This window comes from Balaenoptera musculus, chromosome 19, assembly GCF_009873245.2.
Source record: "Balaenoptera musculus isolate JJ_BM4_2016_0621 chromosome 19, mBalMus1.pri.v3, whole genome shotgun sequence".
Taxonomy (NCBI): domain Eukaryota; kingdom Metazoa; phylum Chordata; class Mammalia; order Artiodactyla; family Balaenopteridae; genus Balaenoptera; species Balaenoptera musculus.
Genome location: NC_045803.1, coordinates 11578835 through 11600604, shown reverse-complemented (window position 1 = coordinate 11600604; position 21770 = coordinate 11578835). Strand labels below are relative to the sequence as shown.

At 54.1% G+C, this 21770-nt stretch overlaps 1 protein-coding gene across 1 annotated transcript; it reads right to left on the bottom strand.

The window, feature by feature from the left end:
* Positions 1-969: 969 nt before the first annotated feature.
* Positions 970-19878, bottom strand: SMG9 (SMG9 nonsense mediated mRNA decay factor). The gene is made up of 14 exons (XM_036833842.1): positions 19573-19878; positions 16769-16924; positions 14439-14513; positions 14086-14350; positions 13911-14008; positions 12290-12402; positions 9970-10081; positions 7243-7338; positions 6756-6841; positions 3970-4076; positions 3134-3241; positions 2808-2936; positions 2352-2496; positions 970-1481 (listed from the first exon to the last, which is right to left on the bottom strand). The coding sequence occupies exons 2-14, from the start codon at positions 16916-16918 to the stop codon at positions 1403-1405; spliced, it is 1563 nt and encodes a 520-aa protein (XP_036689737.1). The 5' UTR covers positions 16919-16924; positions 19573-19878; the 3' UTR covers positions 970-1402.
* Positions 19879-21770: the final 1892 nt, after the last annotated feature.

Genomic DNA, 21770 nt, shown 5'->3' with positions numbered 1-21770 from the left:
AGCAGGTGAGGATAGGTACTACAGTGAACTGTATGGTGTATTTAATTGAGGGTAGGTTCTGGATGAAAGGGAGGGACCATTTCTCAGCAAGAGCAGCTGAGGTTTAGAGAGGAAGGGAGCCACCGTGTGTAAGGGTAACATCACGTGCAAGGATAACACATGAGTATCTGAACAAGGGTAGAACCTGTTTTGACTAAGGGGAAGTACAGTTGGCCCTCTGTATCCCAGGGTTCCACATCCGTGGATTCAACCAACCTTGGATTGAAAATATTTGAAAAAAAAAAATTCCAGAAAGTTCCAAAAAGTAAAACTTGACTTTTCCAAGTGCTGGCAACTATTTACATACCATTTACATTGTATTTACAACTATTTACATAGCACTGACTGGTGGAATAGGTTTTTTAACTAGTCTAGAAGATGACTTACAGTAGATGGAAGGATGTGCGCACGTTACATGCAAATACTATGCTGTTTAATGTACCGGACTTGAGCATCCAAGGATTTCGGTATCTATGGGGAGTCCTGGAACCAACCCCTTGTGAACACCGAGTGACAGTATACTATATTGACTAATTGTATTTAACTAGGGACGTGTTCTATTTTTTAACGAATTGAGTTAGGCATTGCATTTAACTAGGCATTTCACCAAAGGGAAGGCACCGTCTTCAAGTGAGCAGAAAACGAGGGCCCTGTACCTTCCTCTCCATGACACACAGAGATGGGAGGCTTGATATCACCCCAGGAAATAGAATACCCCTTTCTAGAGGCTTCCTACGTAGCAAAGACTGGTCTTTAACCACCCCTGACAACTCTCTGACCTACAGTGGATGTGCCCATGGGAAGTTCATTCAGGGTCCAGTGGGAGGCCATGGCTAACCTGCCCCCAAGGGCTGGGACCCAGAACTGGGGGGATTCCCAGGACAGCACGCTGGGGAGGGGGAAGAAGAGGAGCTCCAGAACAGGCTTGCATGACTGTTTTTATTCCAGCCACCAGATCTGCCCCAATAAAGAGCTCCCAGACCCTGCCTCACCTTCCAGGCAGGGGCCTGGCATCAGGACAGAGGGACCTGCTGCTCCTGTCCCTGCAGAGGGAGGCCGACACGGAGCCTGGGCTTCCTGGTGACCACTCAGGCTCCTCCCGCCGCCTGTCACTGTGGGGGCTGATGATGGGCTACCTCGTCCAGGCTGGGGGCGGGATCTCAAAGTCACCCCCTGAACAACGCTCCCTTGAGGATGGGGGCCTGGCCCTGGACACCTCGTGTCTCCGGGTGAGGAAGTCACGGTCCCTTGTCCATCAGGCCTTCTGCCGCTCTCCGCCCCGCAGGGAGAGGACGTGGGTGCCCCTCGCCATCCACTGGGGGCTCGGAAGGGGGTTCTCTGCGAGACATTCCTCCCCTTGGCCTCAGGCCAGCAGGCGGCTGTACTCTGCCAGGGCGGAGGACTTTTTCACCCCGTCCCAGATCCGGGCGGCGTAGTGGAACCTGTGAGGGGAGGTCAACAGTCAGAGCTGCCCTGGCTGTGGCCCCCGCATGACCGTAACGCCTGGGACACAGGGAAGATGCCAGCGCCGATGCTAGGTGGCCCGATCCCCTCACCTCCCCAGGGGAAGGGAAGCTGAAGTCCTCGAGCGCCCACCTCTGGGCCCAAACTGCTTCCCGCTGCACTCAGTGCTGGCCTTTGTGGGTAGGGGTCTATCTCTACATCCCTCCAGTCTTGTGATGATCAGATATGTCTAGCAGCTGCATAACCCTCCCACCTCCCAAATTCTCCCCTCCCCGCTGGGCCCTGGTTTAGACCAAAGAGAGAAACAGAGCTCCGACCTGCACTCGCGAGTGGCTTCCTGCTGTGTCTGCATTCCCTGCCCCTTCCGCCCACAGCCGACTGCAGACAGACCCTGGGGAGCCAAGCTGCAGCTACTTCTCAAGTTTCTGTTTCTCTGGGAAATGAGATGAGGCAGCCCCGGGTCTGTGGCAGCACTGCTGTGGGCTCTGGGCATAGAGAGCCACGTAGAGTCGGGGCTGGGGAAGCAGCGCAGGGCTTTGTGAAGGAAGGTAGAGAAAGCCAGGGGCAGAGGCTCCCAGTGGAGGGGGCCAGTGGGGGGAGGGAGGGGCCTGGAGAACGCGGCTCCTGTGGTCCCTGACAGCTTTCCGCTTTCCTCTCTGGTGCAGCTATGCTCTCTGCACTCAGGGCCTCAGAATAAATCTTTAAACTTGACTGGGCTCACTGGCCCTACTCCTTGCAGTCAAGTGACACCCAACCACAGTGCATGACCTTGCTACGTGACGCTTCCTTTCTCTGAGCCTAAACCTCCCCACTAGTAAAACCGGACCTCCTCTGCCGAGCGCTCTTACCAGTTCTTCTCGGTGAGGATCGTGTGTGACAGCTGCGGCCGGGCCATGGACATCACTTGGCTCCGGAGCTTGCTCACCAAGGACTGGAAGCTGGGGTGGCCTCGGTACCCAGGGAGCAGGGAGAAGAGTGGGCTGGAAATGGGTCCTGGGAAGTCAGAAGTTAGGAGGGGAGGGGAAGGGGGACAGCCTGCCGAGAGAGGCCCTTCCTCCCCGTCAACAGCATCCCGGCCTGCCAGGAGCGCCTCTGAGTTCAGCCCCGGCCCAGGTCCCCCCGTCCTTCCGTGACTCGGAAACATGCTCCTACGGAAGGGTCTGAGCACCTCAAGGACAGGCTTGAGTCTCCCCTCAGACCAGGGCGGGTCCCTGTCACCCCCAGACCAGGGCAGCCTGTGTCTCCCTCTCACCAGGTGGGCCGTGTCTCCCTACGGACCAGATCCCCTCGAGGCGGAACCGTACCTGCTCTTGGGGGGGTTTCACTCTCTGCCTCGCTGTCCATGAAGGGCATCAGGAACAGATTGACCTCGGAGTCCAGGAAGTCGGGTGGGAGCCCAGGGAAGATGTTGCACTGTAACATGGACAGCGTACCTGGCGGAGAGAACCCGTGAGGCTGCAGGCAGTGCTGCAGGGCCGGGGGAGGTATGCGCAGGGTGGTCAAGCTGGGGTCAGAGGACCGGGGGCCGGGGCTATGGGACTGGATTGGGAGCCGGGGGCCGGGGCTATGGGACTGGATTGGGAGCCAGGAGGCCACTGGCTAGCTTGGGGGGTGGCTGGGGGACCCTCACCCTTGTACCGCAGGTGGGAGTGGGCCATGAGCTGGTCAATCATCAGGTGCATCTGCCGCAGCTTCCGAGGGCAGAAGTCCTCCCGGCGAGCTTTGTTCTGCAGGAAGACTGCGGGTGGGAGGAGACAGGAATGTGCGGCAGCCCGTGCTCGCGCTGTGTTCCCCTTCTCACACCAAAGACGGCACTGCCCCTGAGTTCAGATCACTTGTATTTACATGATAAGTAACCTCCCTTTAGTACCAGGCCCTGTGCTGGGCGGCGCTGGGGACCCAGAGAAATGAGTCAGATCTGGTCTCTGCCCTCAGGAAGTCCCCAGTCTGATGGAAAAGGCAGAAGAGGAAGACGGCCGCGTGATCAGAAGCCTGGCAGAAAGACCAGGGGGTGGGCCAGGTGGAGGAAGCAGGGAAGACCCTGCCTGGGGTGTCATAAATGAGCCGCATCTTTGCAGAAGAGCAGTGCGTCAGAAAGCAGGGCAAGGACAGAGCGGACCAAGGATGTGCATGTAGGGGCCCAAGCAGGGTGACCAGGGTGCATGGCGCCCCCGGGGCCGACTCCACACTCACTCCCTGAGCCCCGTGCCATGGACCCAGAAACAGGCAGACTAGGGTCCTGCCCCCAAGGGGCTCCCATTCTGATCGAGGGGCCAGAGCTGGACTCGAGGGTCATGGCCCTGATGGCCAGGGGGACCCTCAGAGGAAGTGGCAGCTAATCCTTTTTGACTCTCCTCCTCACAACCCTCACAGGTGCTCCTCCCAGCGCCCCCTCCCCAGAGTACGCCCGGTTTCCGCCCCCCACTCTCCCCTGCCCACCACTGCAGCCCCCAGAACGCCTCTCACCCAGGTGGGGGTAGTACTCAGTGCCTTCATCGGAGCCTGACGAGCTGCTGGACTCATGGCTGGGGGACGGGGTGGAGGGCTTCACCATCTCTGCTGTCTGGAGGAACCTTGGGGTTTGGGGTGACAGGTTGGTGCTCTGCCACCGGCCCCCCCCATATCCCACAGCCTGGGGAAGGAGGGGGCTCCCTTCACGGATCTGATTAAAGCTACAGCGACACTCAGAAAAATGCCACATACACACCATATTTCTCACACAGTTTTAGGGAACCCAGAGACAACCCTCTCAGACACTGATCCATGGACCCACGTCAACACGTATGTATTTTTTAATGAGTTTATGCCATCAAGAAAAATACTTTATTTTTTAGAGGAGTTTTAAGTTCGTAGCAGAACTGAGTGGAAAGCAAGGAGATTTCCCATGGACCACCCCCCGCCCCAAACACACAGCCTTCCCACTTCGCAACATCCTGATGATCCTCCATCGACACATCGTTACCACCCGAAGCCCGTGGTTTACATTAGGGTTCTCTCCTGGTGGTGTGTGTTCTATAGGTTTTGACAAAAACCACATAAATCCACCATTTGTATCACACCGAGTCATTTCAGGGCCCTAAAAATCCTTTCTGCTCCACCTTATTCACCCCCCCTCCCCCTCCCAACCCTGGCAGCCACCGATATTTTTACTGGTCTCCATAGTTTTGCCTTTTCCAGAACGTCAGAGTTGGAATCATACAGTATGAAGCCTTTTCAAATTGGCTTCTTTCACTTAATATCCATCTGAGGCTCCTCCATTGTCTTCCATGGCATGACAGCGCATCTCTTTTTAACACTGAATAATATTCCACCGTGTGGATGTACCACAACTTATTTATCCGTTTATCTACCAAAGGACATCTTGGCTGCCCCCGGTTTTGGCAATTATGAATAAAGCTGTGCAGGTTTTTGTATGGATATAAGTTTTCAGTTTATGCTATTTTAAAGTAATTCTTCCAAATATATAAGCATATATATAAAAGTAAATAAAATAAACCTGAGATAAGGGCTAATGGGATCTGATAAACTATTGCCCTTCTCCTCGTACGGACATGCACACAAAGCAATCTGGAGTGACTGAGGGGAGCAGGAAGGGACAACAGAGTTGAAGGTTCCCTCAGCCCAGACTGGGGTCCCTGATCTCAGGACTCAGCTGAGGGGACCTCGGGGCAAAAGGGCCTCTGAGCCTATAAGCACCTACTATGTGCCCAGATTGCGCTGGCACCTCCCTTCCAGGCCGTCCCTAAATCAGGCCACAAATATGGTATCCACAATTTCCAGGGATACACCTGCTCTGGGGAGCCCACATGTAGACTCTGGCTTAAAACCGAGGCTCTGCACGGGCCAGCCTGAGGCCACACCCCATCAGAATGTGAACGCCACAGGGCAGCCTGTGTTACCTGTTTGTTCACACCTGCATCCCCAGAGCCCAGGACAGTGACCAGCCTATGTAAATGTCCAATATATTTGTCCTTCGAATGAATTCCAACGGACGATGGTAGTAGGAGGGGGTGTTTCAGAATTAAGTCACTTAGATCTGGTCACAACAGCCGGCTCTCCCAGCAGGTTGCTTTTTACTGTGGGCCAGACCCTTAGCTCCCGCCCATCCCCAGAGTTAACTAACACAAACCTTAAGCTCCCACTTAATCTACTGCTTACTACGCACCAGGTACTGTGCTGAATGCTTTACATTCTTTAACTCACTTCATCTGCAGGACACCGTTTGCCTATGAGGAAGTGTGGAAAAAGCAACCACTCGCCTAACAAGTACTGGGATTCAAACCCAGGGCTGCCTGACTCCGGAGACATCTGCTTCCTTCAGCTCGGCTCTCCCCTCCCCACAAGCTCCCGTTCCTTCCATCTGTCTGTCTGGGCCCCGTGCCCAGGGCTGCTGGCCTCCCCACAGCTACCTCTTGGGGCCTGAGGCCAAGAGGATGGGAGCCAGTCCTATCTGGGGGCATTTCTGGAACCTCCAGCTGCTTCAGGCAGGACTCCTGCCAGATCCTGACTCCCTCCCTTCCCTGCCCACCATGGTCCCGCAGGAACGGCACCTACGCCTGGAGGGGATGGGCCATGAGGCTCTAAGGACCAGTTCCTCAGAATGCTATTTGTTCAACAAACTTGTGTTAAATATCCACCTTGGGCCAAGCACTGTGTGAAGCCACTGGGGCTTACATTCTAACGAGGGAGACAAGACCATAAAAAGGTCCACACCATCCTGTCAGGGAGTGATACGTGCAATGAAGGAGAACACAGCAGGGTGAGAGCGGGAGAGTCACAGGAGAGACAGTGTTAGCAGGTCGGGGAGGCCTCAGGGGGACGTGAAGGACATGAGGGAGGGGGCCTGGCAGTCGCGGGGAGAGTGTTTCCAGCCGAGGGATGAGGCGTGCAGCGGTCCTAAGCGCCACGAGGGACAGCCATGGGGCCACCACACCTTTGATGGAAGGAGTGAGGGAAGTGCTGGGAGAAGTCAGGGCGGTGACCGGGACCACATCACGTAGGACCTGGTTAGCCATGCATGGGGAGGACTTTGGAGTTTACTCTGAGTGATGCGCACAGTCCGTGGAGGGTTGTAAGTGTGTATGTGTGCTGAGAGAGGACTAGGTAGCAGTGATCCTCTCCAGCTCACGTTTTCAGAGGGTCCCTGTGGCTGCCGTGTGGAAGTGGTGAGAGCTGGGCGAGTGGCTGAGTCTCGGGGCCCCCGTCCCTGGCCCCCCGTCCCTGGCCCGGCTCCGCTCCCGACAGCGCCTCACCTGTACAGACTGAGGTCCGTGAACCAGTCCTGGACGACTATCACCACGTGGCAGACCGTGAAGAGGAAGGCCGCGATCTGGAGAGACTGCGCGGGGCAGGAACGCACAACAGAGTTGAAGGTCCCCTCAGCCCAGACTGGGGTCCCCGATCTCAGGACTCAGCTGAGGGGGCCACAGGGCAAAAGCGCCTCTGAGCCTATAAGCACCTACTATGCGCCCAGATTGTACTGGCACTTCCCTTCCAGGCCATCCCTAAAATGGGCCAGGTGGCAATGATCAGCCCCTTTTTACACAGGCGGATACGGAGGCTTGAAGGGGGATGATCTGGCCGAGAGGCAGAGCCAGGAGCTGAGCCAGGTCTGACTCTTGGTGCTGCCCTCTCCCTCCAGCTCTGGGGTACCCAGGGCTCTTACGAAGCAGAAACTAGCCCAACCTGTATCCACTAGCTCTCCATCCTGGACCACCAGGCCCGGCTCGGCCCCCTCACCTGCATCTCCACGTAGGTGTGGGGCAGGCTGTACTCTGGGGGCAGCTTGCGGTCGTTGTTGATGAGGTGGTCCAAGATGGAGGGGCTCAGGATGGGCTGGAGCAGGAAGACAGCAAGGTGTCAGGGAAGGGCTGGGGGTCAGGATCCCAGGGGACATGGCCACCCAAGTTCCACCCGATGACGGCAGATACATCACCTCTCAGGACAAAATAATGTCAGATACACGGGCAGTTTCTAATTAGAAAAGAACCAGTCAGTGAGAGGAGGTGACAGAAAAAAAGTTTCAAAGCCGACACACTCTCCCCAGCTCTCTTACAAGTCCCCACTGCTCTCAAGTGCTGCGTGCCCCAGAAGAACACTCCTAGTGCTAATAAATCTAACATTTACTTGAATGAGTCATGTCGCTGCAACACCCTTATTTTGTTGTTTCAAATGCTTTCAAAACTTCACTAGGATAATCACTCAGGTCAAATAACAATGATTAATGTGAAGACTAGTGAGGATTTAAAAGGCCGCATCAGGGCTTCCCTGGTGGCACAGTCGTTAAGAATCTGCCTGCCAACGCAGGGGACACGGGTTCGAGCCCCAGTCCAGGAAGATCCCACATGCCGCGGAGCAACTAAGCCTGTGCGCCACAACTACTGAGCCTGCGCTCTAGAGCCTGCGTGCCACAACTACTGAGCCCGAGTGCTGCAATTACTGAAGCCTGCACGCCTAGAGCCCGTGCTCCACAACGAGAAGCCACCACAATGAGAAGCCCACGCACCGCAACGAAGAGTAGCCCCGGCTCGCTGCAACTAGAGAAACCCAGCACGAAGCACTAAAACCCAACACAGCCAAAACAAACAAACAAACAAACAAAAGAACTGCATCAGTGGGTGTAAAAGAGTCAGCGGTGAGCTCATCACCTTTTCTTAAAAGAACATCCCACTAAAAGTACAAGAGGCTAAATTAGTGGATGATCTATCCACTTCTTCCTGCCCTGGGTGGAATTAACTTTAAGAAAGAGGCTTTCCCAAGGGCTCACTTTCTAAAACCCCAAACACTGCAGTGTTCCATTCTGTCTTTTTTCATTCTTTCATTTACTTATTGCTTGTTTGTTTGCTTGCTTGCTGCACTTGGTCTTCATTGCTGCTCACGGGCTTTCTCTAGTTGGGGCGAGTGGGGGCTACTCTTCCTTGCGGTGCGCGGGCTTCTCGTTGTGGTGGCTTCCTTGTTGTGAAGCACGGGCTCTAGGTGCACGGGCTTCAGTAGTTGTGGCTCGCGGGCTCTAGAGCACAGGTTCAGTAGTTGTGGCACATGGGCTCAGTAGTTGTGGCTCGCCGGCTATAGAGCGCAGGCTCAGTAGTTGTGGCGCATGGGTTTAGTTGCTCCGCGGCATGTGGGATCTTCCTGGACTGGGGCTTGAACCTGTGTCCCCAGCACTGGCAGGCGGATTCTTAACCACTGCACCACCAGGGAAGTCCCTTCCATTCTGTCTTGTTCTAACTTCTGCTCTGCCCCATAGGGGCCCCGGACCAGCCCGCAGCTGGTTCAGCTCGGCACGAGGTCCCGGTGGTCCTGTCACAGGGCCTGGCACACAGGTCTCACACCACATTTGTGGAAGGTTTTCCACCCATCAATGTGTACAGTGGCCAGAACTTTGTTCCACTAACATTCACTGAGCATCAGCTGTGGGCCAGGCCTCTCCCTGAGGAGCTGCAGACCGGAGAGGAGCGGGCACAGAATGCGAGAACCGGATTGTGGTAAGTCACGTGCTGCGCTGGGAGGTGCACGTGGGTGCACGTGGGCACCGGTGGGCGCTCAGAGGAGGGGGAGGCTTCCGGGAGGAGGGAACGCCCCTGCAGAGTCTTCAGGGAGGAGAAGGCAACAGCCAGGCAACAAAGCAAGGGGAGAGAGAATGTTCTAACGGTGACGATGCTGACAGCCAAGAGTACTGAGAACCCACTTCATGCCAGGACTTTACCTGTGTTAACTCACTGACACCTCACAGAAACCCCACGAGGGAGGTAATGTTGTTTTTCCCACTTAAGGAAACCGAGGAGTGGAAACGTTAACCAACTTGGCCAAGGTCGCAGAGCTCAGGAGCGAGACTATGGCGAGGCCTGGAGGTGTGCATGGCGGGGCTGGTGTGCGTGGCGGGACTGGTGTCTGCACCAGAGAGGGGAGTCCAGGGGGTCTGACGGAGGCGAGCCGCACAGGCCCCGGCTGCCTAGCTAAGGAACAGGGATCTTGGAAAAGCTGAGGAAAGCTGCCAGGTAACGCAGGACAGGCCAGCTCTTGTGACAGTGAGGCGCCTGAAGGCTCACCACACGCCATCCTGTGCCCAGCACTCTGCCTGGACTGTTCCACTGACTCCCTGCAACCCTCCTGTGAAGCTGAGAAAACTATCACCCCCATTGACAGATGAAAAAATGGAGGTGGGGCGGTTAAAACTTACTTAAAGGCCAGCTCTGGCTGTAGACTGACTCTAGGGCCCACACTTCCAACTGCTATGCTATAAGATTCTTTAGGCTCCTGTGTACACGATGGATGGGAGGGGAGAGGGGGCGAAATCTGACAAGAAGAGACTAAGGGCCAAAAAGAGACACAACTTGCCCAAAGGCACTAGCATGTCCATGGCTTGGCCGGAGCCCCATGGAATCCAAGCAAGGTTCTGGCTTAAACACATTTGGGGATGAAGCTGAGCGCTGCAGGCAGCAGGGTGGGGTGAGCGGGGGTCATCACCTGCGTGTCCAGGAAAACGATCCGCTCCTGGGTAATAAAGAAGTCAATGCCACTGGTCTGGTTGCCCCCTCGTTCCTTCATTTCGGCGCTCTGGGCCCGGAAGACATAGGCCCTGTGGAAAGGAGCAGGTGGGGGCATTAGAGGTCAGGTTCTTGGCCTTTGCCGCCTCCAGAGTGTGGCCCTGTGAGTGAGCCCATGAGATGTGATTCCCCGCCTGCCCGCAAAGCCTTCCATCCATGGCCCCTGCTGCCTAGGGGGCTATGTTTTATATCACATGACTTCATCCCTACCCACAGGTAGACCTGTTAAGTCTTAACAAAATCAGTGGACTGAGGTGTTTAAGAGCAAGGACTTTGCTGCACGGCTGGGGTTCAAACCCCAGCTCTGACTCTTCCTGGCTGTGTGGCTTTGAGTAAGTTCCTTCATCTCTTTCTCCTCGGTTTCCTCATCTGTAAAATGGGGACAACAATAGTCTCAATCTCTCAGAGTGACTGTGAGGTTAATATACATAAAGCCCTTAAAAGAGTGCCTGATACACGGCAATATAAAATTGCTAGCTATTAATTATCAAGTGTACCTGCCATGTGCCAGGCACGGGACACACAGCACTGAATACTCTCCACCCCACAGTGAGAGGATGCGGGGCATCTTGGTTCCCAGTTCTTACCCTGACTGGAACGCTTTCCCTGCTTCCCCTCCTCAGAGTCCGCTTGTTCTCAAATGGCCCCCTGACCACCTGATTTAAAACAGTAACCTGGCCCCAACGCCACCTCCCTATAACCCCTTCCCGTTTGATTATCATCTTCTAATGTGCCTGTTTACTAGCTCCCCATTAAAATGCAAGCCCCACGGGGACAGAGATTTTTGCCACTTTTGTTTACTGTTGTAGCCCCAGCACCCAGGACAGGGCCTGGCCCGTGGTAAACACCCAATAAATATTTGTTGAACTGAAGCAGGGAGACCAGTTAGGAAGCTCCTGGCCTCCTCCAGGGGAGATGGCAGTGGCCTGGACCAGGAGATGGGCGTGGAGGAGAGGAGCAGATGAATTCTCAAGATATTCAGGAGGTAAAACTTATGAGACCTGATGACGAGAGTTGGTACCAGCGTCTGCCATGTCACAGGCGGACCCGCCTCAGAAGGACACGTTAGGCCGGCAGGATTCTAGCTCAAGAATCTGAGCCGATAGCCACAGGGAAGCTTTGCTAGTTGGGGGTGGAAGCTGAGATGGAAAGGATGCCAGTCAAGAGAGCTGCAGCTGTGCCAGAGCGGAGCCCAGCCGAGCTGAAGTCGTGAGTGAGCAGAGAAGAGTGGGGATGGAGCCGACCTGGGAGGCGGGGCACCCGCAGCTCTGGGTCTGGTGATGTATGTTCTCACCACAGGGGTTCTTAACCTGTTCCGGGTTTCCCTCAGGCCCCTCTGAGAGCTGGTGGGAACTATGGACACTTTCCCTAGAAGAGAAGCCTGACTGTAAATGTGTGTAGAATCCTGCATATACCATTCGGGGGTTCATGGACCGCTGAGGCCCATCCATGGTATCCAGGGTGACATCACCGACTTTATAAAAACCAAACTCCTACGCTTTTAGATAACCCTAAGTGGCCACAACCCCTGCTCACCCCCCATCTTGATTCTTCCCTAATTAGACTGTCTACGTTCCCTACCTTACTCCCTAATCCCTGCCTTTCCCTCTTTCCTTCCCTGCCCTCAGTTTGGGGCTCTAGTTCTCAAGCTCCCTCCTCCCCCAAAGGACTCCATCCTTTACCTTCACAATCATACCCCATCCTTACTCAGCAAGGCAGGACTGAGGCTGGTCTAGAACCCACGCCCTTCACCCAGGTCTCTTGTCCCAGTGTTTCCCAGGCCACATCAGCCACATCCTGTGAGCACTCGCTCTGTGCCAATTTCTTGTTAACTTTTGCCTTCCCGATCTTGTCTCATCCTCCAAAATCCCACTTTACAGATGAGAAAGTGAAATACTAGGAGGTGAAGGGACCTGCCCAAGATCAGCCAGCTGGTGAGCGACAGGGCTGAGACTGAGGTGAACCTAAATCCAAAGACTTAATGAATACGCCATGCCAGTTCCTGGCGGCCCTGTACCATTTGCTGGCACAAGGAAGGAAGGCAGGGAGGGAGGTACAGTATTGGTTTCTTTGGAGCTACACGAAAGTTTGGTCCAGACTGGTCATCAACCTCGTCTGACAGAGACACTGAGGTCAAGGGAGGGGATGCAACTTCCCAAACACCACTTGCAATATCCAGGCCCACCCTCCCCTGACCTAGGTGGGTGCCACCTCCCTTCCAGACCCAACGCCCCCCTCACCTCTGGTCCTCCTCAGGAGTGTTGGCTGACAACAACGACATAACCATGGACTTGCCTGTCCCCTGGAGGCCCAGGACACCAACCACCAAGACATCAGTCTGATCCAACAGGTACTGCGGGAAGATGCAGGAATGAGACCCTCAAAAATCTGTCGGTTGATGGAGTGGGAGTGAGGAAGGGGCCCTAGAGACTTCCATGGCTCGTCCGCCTACCTTCTCGGATATAAAGAAAAACGTTCGTGCACCAAATCCCCTCAACTGGGCAAAGGGCGGGGGAAGGGGGGGTATATGGAATGTTCTGGGCACAAAGGACAGCATTTGTGAGAGCTCCGAAGCAGAAAAGAGCCTCGCTGGTCAAGAAGGTACTAGGAAGTCAGCGTGGCTGGAACACAGAGGAAAAGGGGCGCTTGACTTTGGGGAGGAGAAGGGGAGAGGCATAGGAACAAAAGGATGGGTGGAAGCAGCCAGGACTGGGTAACTGAGGGCCACTGGAGCAGACTCCTGGGAGGCTTTGGGCTTCAGGCAGGTTGGGAAAACATGGGAAAGCATGAGAAAGGCAGCAGTAAGCAGGAAGGGGAGCCCAGCCCGTCCTGGCTCTGTCCGTGGGATTTAAGAGTCCTACAGAATCCTGAGACCTTCACCTCTGGGCTGCCAGCTCTGCTGATTTTCACCACCAGGGGGCATAAGAGACACTCCGCAAGGAAAACAAGTCATGTCCTCAATGTGGCTGCTGCACCTCAGAACCATCTGGAGAGCTCTAAAAAACACCCCTCTAATCCTGGGCTGAACCCTAGACCCACTAAAGCAGAATATCGAGGGCTAGCCCAGTTCAATATGGTAGACACTGACCACATGTGGCTACTTAAATTTAAATTAATTAAAATTAAACAAAACTACAAATTCAGTTCCTCAGTTATACGAGCCGCATTTGGGGATTTGTGGGTAAGCGCTCTACAGCAGGGCCTGGACAGCGGCTTTTTTTTTTTTTTTTAAAGCTTCCCAGTTGATATCAACATGAGAGTGGTAACAGATGGGCCTGGTATGTTGTTAGTAAATCCAAGCTGTTGGAGAAGGAGAGGGAGCATACCTGGGAGAATCTGAGGAATGTGACAAGCCTGGGAGGAAAAAACAGGAAGGGGGAAATGAAGACTGGGACACTGGAAGTAGATGTGACGGTCCAGGAGTGTGAGGTGTGGACTAGAGTGAGGGCTGTTGGGATGGAGGCGGAAGCTCCGGGGCTAACATTCAAACCAGTTCACACTGGTACTGCATGGGTCTCGACCAACCAGGAGGAGGACTGGAGCAGGCCCTGGAGGCCGCCCTGCTGCGTGCGAGGGGGGGCAGGAGATCCCAGGGCCTCTGCGGTGGTAGTGGGTCCCTTTCTGCCAACCAGTATCAAAGTATTTCAGCATTTTAACAACCAGCACAGCTGAGCTAGTGTCAGCCACTGAAATTCGGCCCAGCTAGGTGAGAACTTTCTGATCCATTCTCTCTCACTGCTGCCACTGCCCGAAAGCTGTCTAGTCTGGTGTTGCCTGCCAAAAAGGTGGGGGGCGGGGAGGAGGTGAGGGTGTGGGACCCGGAAAAGGTCGAGCAGGGAGAGACCCCTGACCCCCCAGTACCTCAATGGCACTGTCGCACCAATTCATCTGGTCATCCACCAACTTGATGCTGTGCTTCATGCGCTCTGGGGGCAGCAGTTTGGCCTGGCCCACGACAGCTGCAGACAAGGACGTGCTGAGGGTCTGTGCGAGGGGGTTCCGGCTCCCAACCAGATCCCGCCCGGCCCCAACTCACGGTCCATGGCTGCTGGCGCGGCAGTCCCCATGCCCCGGTTCTGGATCTGGTACACAGGCTGCGTGGGTCTCTGCCCCTCCTTCTCCCCCTTGGGGGGCGCAGGGGCCGCAGGGGGTGGTGGGGCAGTGCCCTCGGGGGTGGAGGCACTCGCTGTGGCTGCAGGCCCTTTCCCCTCCTCCCGTGGCTTCATGAGGACAATGGGCTTCTCAAGAGGGGCTGGGGTAGGCGGGGTGGCAGGGGCCGTTGGAGTCGGTGGCTGCTTTGACTACGGGCGTGAGAAGGTTCCGGTCAGTGGAGAGATCCCTGCCCTAACTGCTCCCAGCCTCCCCTTCCAAAGCGTCTTCCCCACTCACCCGCTCTGCTGGAGGTTTTGAGAGGATGATGGGGGTTTTCTGCATGACCGCCGTGCTTGTCTCTTCGCTGCCATCCTGTGGTGAGGGAGGGCAGTTACTCAGGAGTGGCTCCCCTAGCTCCCTGGACACCCCTCTAAGTGCCAAGTACCATTCTAAACGCCTTCAGATATAAACTCCTCCAATCCTACCAACAGCCCTGTGAGAGATAACCTTTATCCCCGTTTTTCAGATGAAGAAACTGAGATCCAGAGAGGTTAACTGGCTTGCCCAAGGCCACACAGCCAATTAAGCAGTGGAGCCAGGGCTCGAAGCCAGACAGCCGGGTTCCAGAAGCACGCTGCCAGCCGCTCCACTCAGCTGCCTTTGCTAGACAAGCCCAGGCAGAAGGCGCTGGGGCTCTGGAGCGAGAGACATCTGCATTTGAACTTGGCCTTGGCTTTTGTTGGTTGTGTGAACACGGATAAGGAACCACCCTTACTTAGGCCTGTTTGCTCATCTGGCGAATGGGGATAGGAATTCCTTCCTCACAGGACTGTTAAGAGGGTGAGAGTAGACAGGACTCACAAACCGTCCACGCAGCATTGGGCACGTGGCAGGTGAGCAATATCTAGAGCTGCTATCCTGACAGCCCTGCTGTCCCAACCTCCGCTCCCCAGCCCCACCCGGGCTAGCCAAGTCGGCGGACTGATTCCCATGCCTTACCCTCTTCATGCCTCTTCTGTCTCACCCCCATCTGCCTAAGAAAGGGGAGAGACCTGAGTTGGAATCCTGTTCCTTCTGTGGTAGCCTGAGTAACCCTGGGACAGTCTTGACCCTTCACTAGGTCTGTTTCTTCACCCACATATTGAGGATACTTATTTAAATCCTGCTCACTCACTGGCCTATGACGAAGGACAAACCAAAGGATATGAACGTGCTTTGCAAAGAACAGGTGAGGGTGGAGAGAAGATGATGGATAGGAGATACAGTCAGGAGGCACCATGTACAGCACTGGTGCCCGACTGGCATGGGGGGTGACCAGGATGAGACCTGATGGGCTGTCACTAGTAGTGGTAGGAAGAGAATTGGCAGGAAGACGCTGAGGTCAGCAGGAGACATGGAGGATGCGAGGAGTCCATTGGCCAGTTAGGAGGCTGCCAGGGCTCAGTAGCAAAGTCAGAGTCAAAGACAAGAGATCTGGGAGTTGCTTGTTCAGGGACTGAAGCTGAAGGTGCAGGAAGATGGTAACATTCCCCAGAAAGATGTGTGTGGAAGGAGGAGAGACTGCGTGTTGTCACTTATGCTGTGGCCCAAGGGAAGGAGCAAGTAAGAGCCAAGCTCACTGTGAATAAATTTCCTTCATGTTTTTTGCAGTTTTATGGCTTAGAAACTGTCCCAACCATTATCTTCTTCCACTCACCGCCCCCCCCCCCCCGCAATAAACAGCCCTTAGAGGCGGGCAGGGCCCTGGAGAAAGAACCCGGGGGGCAGGCTCTGGCAGTGCGTCACCTACACACAGGAGAGAGGCAAGGCAGGACCGGGCCCACAACGAAGCTCCCGATTCCCGATCCAGGACACTCTACAGCAGACACAGTGGTGCTGCGCCTGAGGCTCACTTGGATTTGGGTTCAAGTCCTGGCCCCAAAGCTTATTGACTTGTGACTTTGGGTAAGTCCCTTCCCCTCTAAGACTCATTTCCTCATTAGTGAAAACTGGGTCTATCGCAGGCTCTACTTCATGGGACAGCTGCAGGAGTCCAGGAAGACCCACAGGATGGAAAAGCACTCTGCAGAGCACCAGCACACTGCACACTGCTCAACAGACAAAAAAGGCTGCTATTATTACACAACTCTGGAAAACAGGAGCTTCTGGCACCTCTCAGCTCAAACTCCAATGCCAATTCCAGTCAGCGAAATCCAAAGTTCTTTCCAAGGCCTATCAGGTCCCACATGATCTGGCCCCAGTTTCCTCTCTGATCTCATCTTCTATCACTTTCCCTTCTTCATCCACTGCAGCCACGCTGGCCTCCTGGCTACTCCTTGAACACACCAGATAAAGGCCTCAGGGCCTTCGCATTTGCTCTTCTTTCTGTTTTGAATGCTCTTCACTCAGATTCTGTCAGGACTTGTCCCCTTGCCTCCTTCAGGTCTCTGCTCAAAAGTCAGCTCTTCAGAGAAGCCTTCTCTGACTGCTTCATCTAAGACAGCCCCTTTATCACTCTGAGGGCAGTCCGTTTTGTCCACAGATATATCCCCAGCATCTAGATGAGGGCCCGGTGCCTAGCAGGTGCTCAATAAACATTGGTGGAATCAGTGGACACATGAACGCTGCCCTTGGGCCCAGACACTCACCCGTCTCTCTCTGTCCCAAGGTGCAATGTAGTCCCTCTCCCGACCGCCAGGCCCGGAGAGATTCTGGGGGCCGCCAGGGCCTGGCTCCTTCCACCGCCGCCGCCTGTCTATCCCATAGAGCCCAGGCTGACTGTGCCCAGACTCAGACATGGTCACCTATGGGTAGAAAAAGGATGATTCCAGGATGAAGAAAGTCTCTCCCCACTCTACGTGGCTTACCCTGGACTATAAGAAGGCACTTCCTTTCAAGAGAGCTCTGTGGCTGTGGCTGTGGCAGTGACTGCCAGTAGGATCTCAATAGCCATTCTTCACTTCTTCCAAAGAAAACCCTCAGTTCTGAGCTGGACACATGGCTATCCAGAATATGCTTCTCGGCCTAGTCTGCAGTTAGCCGCGGCCATGTGACTAAGCTCTTTCTGGCCAATGGTATGACACCAGAAGTGTGTTTTGGCAGCGTTCAGAAACTTTTCTTCACAGACACTGGCACCTGCCTTTTGTCTCCTACTAGCTGAAAGGAATGCGGGTGTGGAGGCTGGAGCTCAAGCAGCCATCGAGGTCTGTGAGGCAGCTTAATGGAAGGAAGGCATAGAGACAAAACACAAGGTTTGGGGACTCCCTATTAACCTTAAATTGCCTATCTCTGGATGCAGTGACAAACAAATCCCCTTCTATCTCTTGCAGCCAAAACTATTCCCAACTGGTAATCACTTTGCTCAACATAAATACTAACACATGGGGGAAGGTCACATAAAAATGGGACATACTCTTTCCCAAAGTGCAGCAAAGCATTTCCATACAAATCTGTAACATGACTCCCAGTCCGACAACTACCCTTTTGATTACTCAATACTGGCACATGTTGGGGTGGGGCACCTGTATTCAAGGACCTATTTTCACCGGGTGTCCCTCTACTTTCAGTGTGTTCACCTTCCACTACTGATGGTCTGCCACCCCTCACACTCCAAGGTCTCACCAGGGACATTATATGCCCCTCACCAGGGTCATTATATGTCATTATATGTCTCACATCTAAGACATTATAAAATGTATGGTTACCTATATAACTCACTCTCTATCATTTAACTAGCTGCTTATAGGCCCCTAGGGAGTTTCCCCAGCTGTTTACACTTTATTCCAGGGAAGTCTCTTGAGTATGTCTGTTTGTAGGACTCCGAGGTCAACTGCTGTAGCTCACGGGTCCATATCTGGTCTGCCTTCTGTTTTTGGAAATAAAGTTTTATTGGAATACAGCCACATCCATCAATTTACAAATAGTCTACGGCTGCCTTCTTGATACAATGGCAAAGTTGAGTAGCTGAGACAGAGATACTATGGGCTGCAGAGTCTAAAGTAATTATTCTCTGGACCTTTACAGAAAACGTTTGCTGACCTTTGCTTAGCTCTGAAGTGCCTTCAAATCATTCTATGAATCCCTCCACCTCCCACCCCAGTACAGTGACATGAAGAGGTCCTTGTGTAAGACTCTTTCCCCAGAACGGAAGTATCTGTTTACAGGATGCAGAAGTAATTTTGTTAGCCAGGTAGGGGCTTGTCTAGCTCCTCTCCCACTGCTCTACGTGACCTCTCCCTTAGCCACAAACTAGGTGGAAGACTGCCTTCTGAGACAAAGGAGGACAAGGCCAGTTTACAGATGCTTACGCAAACTGATTCAGCACTTAAATGACTGTTTACAGTCTCCCAAAGGAGAGCCTCCTCAGAAATTGAGACTCTTCCCCCCCTTGCAATTAAGGTTCTGTTTACACTTTATCCTGGAGGCCTCCCCAGCACTTGTCTGTTTTCTTGCCTCAATAGGGATTCTGCTCCAGCACTACAGTGTCTGTTTACATAACCCACGAGGACCTTCTTCCCATGCATGTTATTCTGGGAACTTCCACAGTATCTGAGTTTATTCTACAGCCCCTATGGCAAGCTCCCCAGAATTTAAGAGTTCACCTACAAGCATTTTGGGGACTCCCAATATTGTTTCCAGGTTCCTCTGGGGATTCCCCCCCCCCAAAAGTATAAAGCCAGTCTATTTGTGTTTATTTACAGGACTCTTAAGGTGACCTCCCAGAACTACAAATTACAAATTCCCCTATTACAAATTCTTTGGGGGGCTTCCTCAGTACTTAAGCATCTCTTAACACGCTCTTTTTGGGGGATCACCCAGAATCTATTTGCAAGTTATTTGGGGAGAGTCCCAATTCCTAACTCCGTATTTATGGTCTATTGAAGCACTCCCACCCCAGAACTTGAGTCTATTCACACTATTTTTCTACAAGACTCTCCAGCAACTACATGTATACGTACAGCCTCTTATATGGGGTCTCCCCTGGCACTTGAGTCTGTGTTTTATTCAGGAGACTTCAGCATAATTAGTCACCTGTTTACAGGCCTCCCATAGGGAACCCCAGAACTTAAGTTTCTATTTACACTGTATTTAGAGGAATTTGGAGGACCTCCCCACTGTTTAAAAATCCGTTTGTAGGCCCTCTACGAGTGCAGTGGCTCTGCACGTTACTGGAGGGATTTCGCAGTACTTTACCGCCAGTTTACAGGCCCTCACTATAAATGGTCTCCCAGAACTGAAATTTTTCCTATATACACATTATCTGTCTCCTGCCCACCCCACTCCCGCCAACGCGCTTTTTAACGGGTTGCTTTGACTCAGAACTCAGTTATGCACAACCGCCAGGCGTCCGAGCGACCGGTTAGCGGTCAAGGAGGAGCCTGGCCCCGAAACACGCCCTGTGCCCCGCCCCCCGCCGAGGCGCCAGCCTCGCGCAGGCACGCGGGCCCCTTACCTAAGGCGGCTGCTGATTGGTTCCTGGGGTGCAAGGGGGCGCGCGCCCTCCGAGATGGGGGTGGGGTGGGGACGGGGAGGTTCCACCGCAAGCCACCGGCCTGTAAATGGAGTCTGGGGATCCGGGAGCGTAGCGGGAGAGAACGGGTACCAGTCAACCCAGAACCGGTGGGGGCATGCCGGAAGCGGCACCGAAGGAAGGCCGGTCCGAGGGAGGAAGAAGTCGAGAAGATCTCGCGGGGCCGAACCGAGATCAGGTCTCGCGGGCTGTCTGCCCTGCGCATGCGCCGCAGGCTGGCCGCGCGAGAATCGAGCGTGAGCGCCGGGCGGAGCATGCGTTGATGTAGGTGGTTGGCTTAGCAAGCCGGCGGATTGCAGAGGGGAGTTGGGAGTGCGCGGCGACTCCACTTCAGTGCGCGTGCGCATCGCAGGGGGCGTACGTGGGCTTGCAGAGAAGCTGGGGAAGCCGGGGGGAGGGCGGGGACGCCGCATGCTTTGGGTTCGAGTACCGCTTCAGCTGTGGTGTTGGCAGGACGCGGTGGGGTGGGACAGCAGGAAAGAATTTAAGTGTCCCGGGCTGAGTGAGTGCTGAGAACACAGGAATGAATCAGACCTGGCGTAGGCCCTGGAAGGGATCCCGGTCTGTGGAAGGAGACGGCTAGGGAATCAAATCACTTAGGAAAGGGTGCGGGTACGATTGGACCTTGAAGGGCAGGCAAGGACACTCCAGGCAAGGGAACCCCGGGAGAAAGGCCCAGACTGGCTTGGACTCATGGAGTTCCACTGGGGTGGGAGGTGAGGCAGCAGACATGGGCAGGTCAGATCCTGAAGAGATGTGAGACGTGGACTGGTGGGAAGAAGAGCACGTATAAACCCTTCGGGGGCTGCGGTGGAGGAGGGATACAGTGCTAAGAGTCGACAATTCAAACGCCTGCGGTAGGAACCCTGTGCGCGCCTCAGAGGAATACCGGGCGGAGAGTGAGGCCCGCGGAGACCGCATGCGCAGTTAGCCCAAAGGGCTCCGCGACTTAGCTGAAGCGGGTGGTTACCAATGGGAACGATGGATGCTTCAAGAGAAGAGAGAAGGGTATATATACATATACATATATTCATAGATATGTAGGTGAGTGGGGAATTTACCATTTTTCATTTAAAATTATATTTGGGTACCTCCCCGGAGGTCCAGTGATTAAGACTCCGGGCTTCCATTGCTTGGGGACACAGGTGGTCCCTGGTCGGGGAACTAAGATCCCACATGCCGCGTGGCGCGGCCAAACAACAACAAAATTATATTTGGACAGGGAATACATGTACATTCTGACAAAAGTCGAGCAGTCCATGGGGTAGACAAGAAAAGTCCGTCTCCTCTCTGGTTCCCATATTCCATTCCTAGAGCACCGCTTCTCAGTTTCCTTCTGGAGCTACTGTTACAGCAAAGCATTGGGGTTGAGAGCTTGAGCCTGGCCAAGTTCCTTAACCTCTCTGCGTCTGTGTCCTGTTTCTACAATGGAGATGAGGGCACTGAATGATGATACTGGCAGAGTTAAATGGGTGACAGTGCCTAGAATAGTGCCTGGTGCATAGTAGCACTGTGTGTTGTCATTATTTTGTGGTTTATGATGACAGTGATAGTGACTGAGTCTGAACTGCCCCCCTCCCGTCCAGGCCTCATCCCTGCTGTCATTTTCTCAGCACAGGTGGCAGGTGGAACCATTTCTCCAGGCTGGGTGAAAACAACCATCACACAGACTGAGTTGAGAGTCCTGTTGTTTATGGATTCTCCAGAAGATTGTGGGTGTCTGGCAGAGATACACATGACAGGCCATCTTTGTGTTATGTCTGACATTATCCCTTTTAGCATCTTCATCTGTTAGGTTGAATCTGTTTTTCTTACCTGAATTTCTCAACCCCAGAGTAGCCTCACGAATGCCAGTTTCACCTCTGGGCAACCCTCAGAGGTGGAGATTTGACTTAAGGGAAAAGAAAGGGCTTGGCACTGGACCATGAGCCCACTGTATACTGGGTTCTGCTTTATATACATCACCGTAACCTTCTCCCCTCCTTGTTTAACAGATGCAGAAAATGAGTCTGAGAGAGAAGAAGGGCCTTACTGAAGTACCCAGGGCCAGGAGGCATCAGGGCCTGGATTCAAACCCAACCCTGTCTCACTCTAGGGCGAGCACACATTTTTTCCCTGGC

Coding starts and splice junctions, on each gene's coding strand:
- SMG9 (XM_036833842.1), bottom strand. CDS start 16,918: ATGTCTGAGTCTGGGCACAGTCAGCCTGGGCTCTATGGGATAGACAGG. Junction 14,514..16,768: donor CTTGGGACAGAGAGAGACGG/GTGAGTGTCTGG, acceptor CCCTCACCACAG/GATGGCAGCGAAGAGACAAG. Junction 7,339..9,969: donor TCGTTTTCCTGGACACGCAG/GTGATGACCCCC, acceptor TTCCTGCTCCAG/CCCATCCTGAGCCCCTCCAT.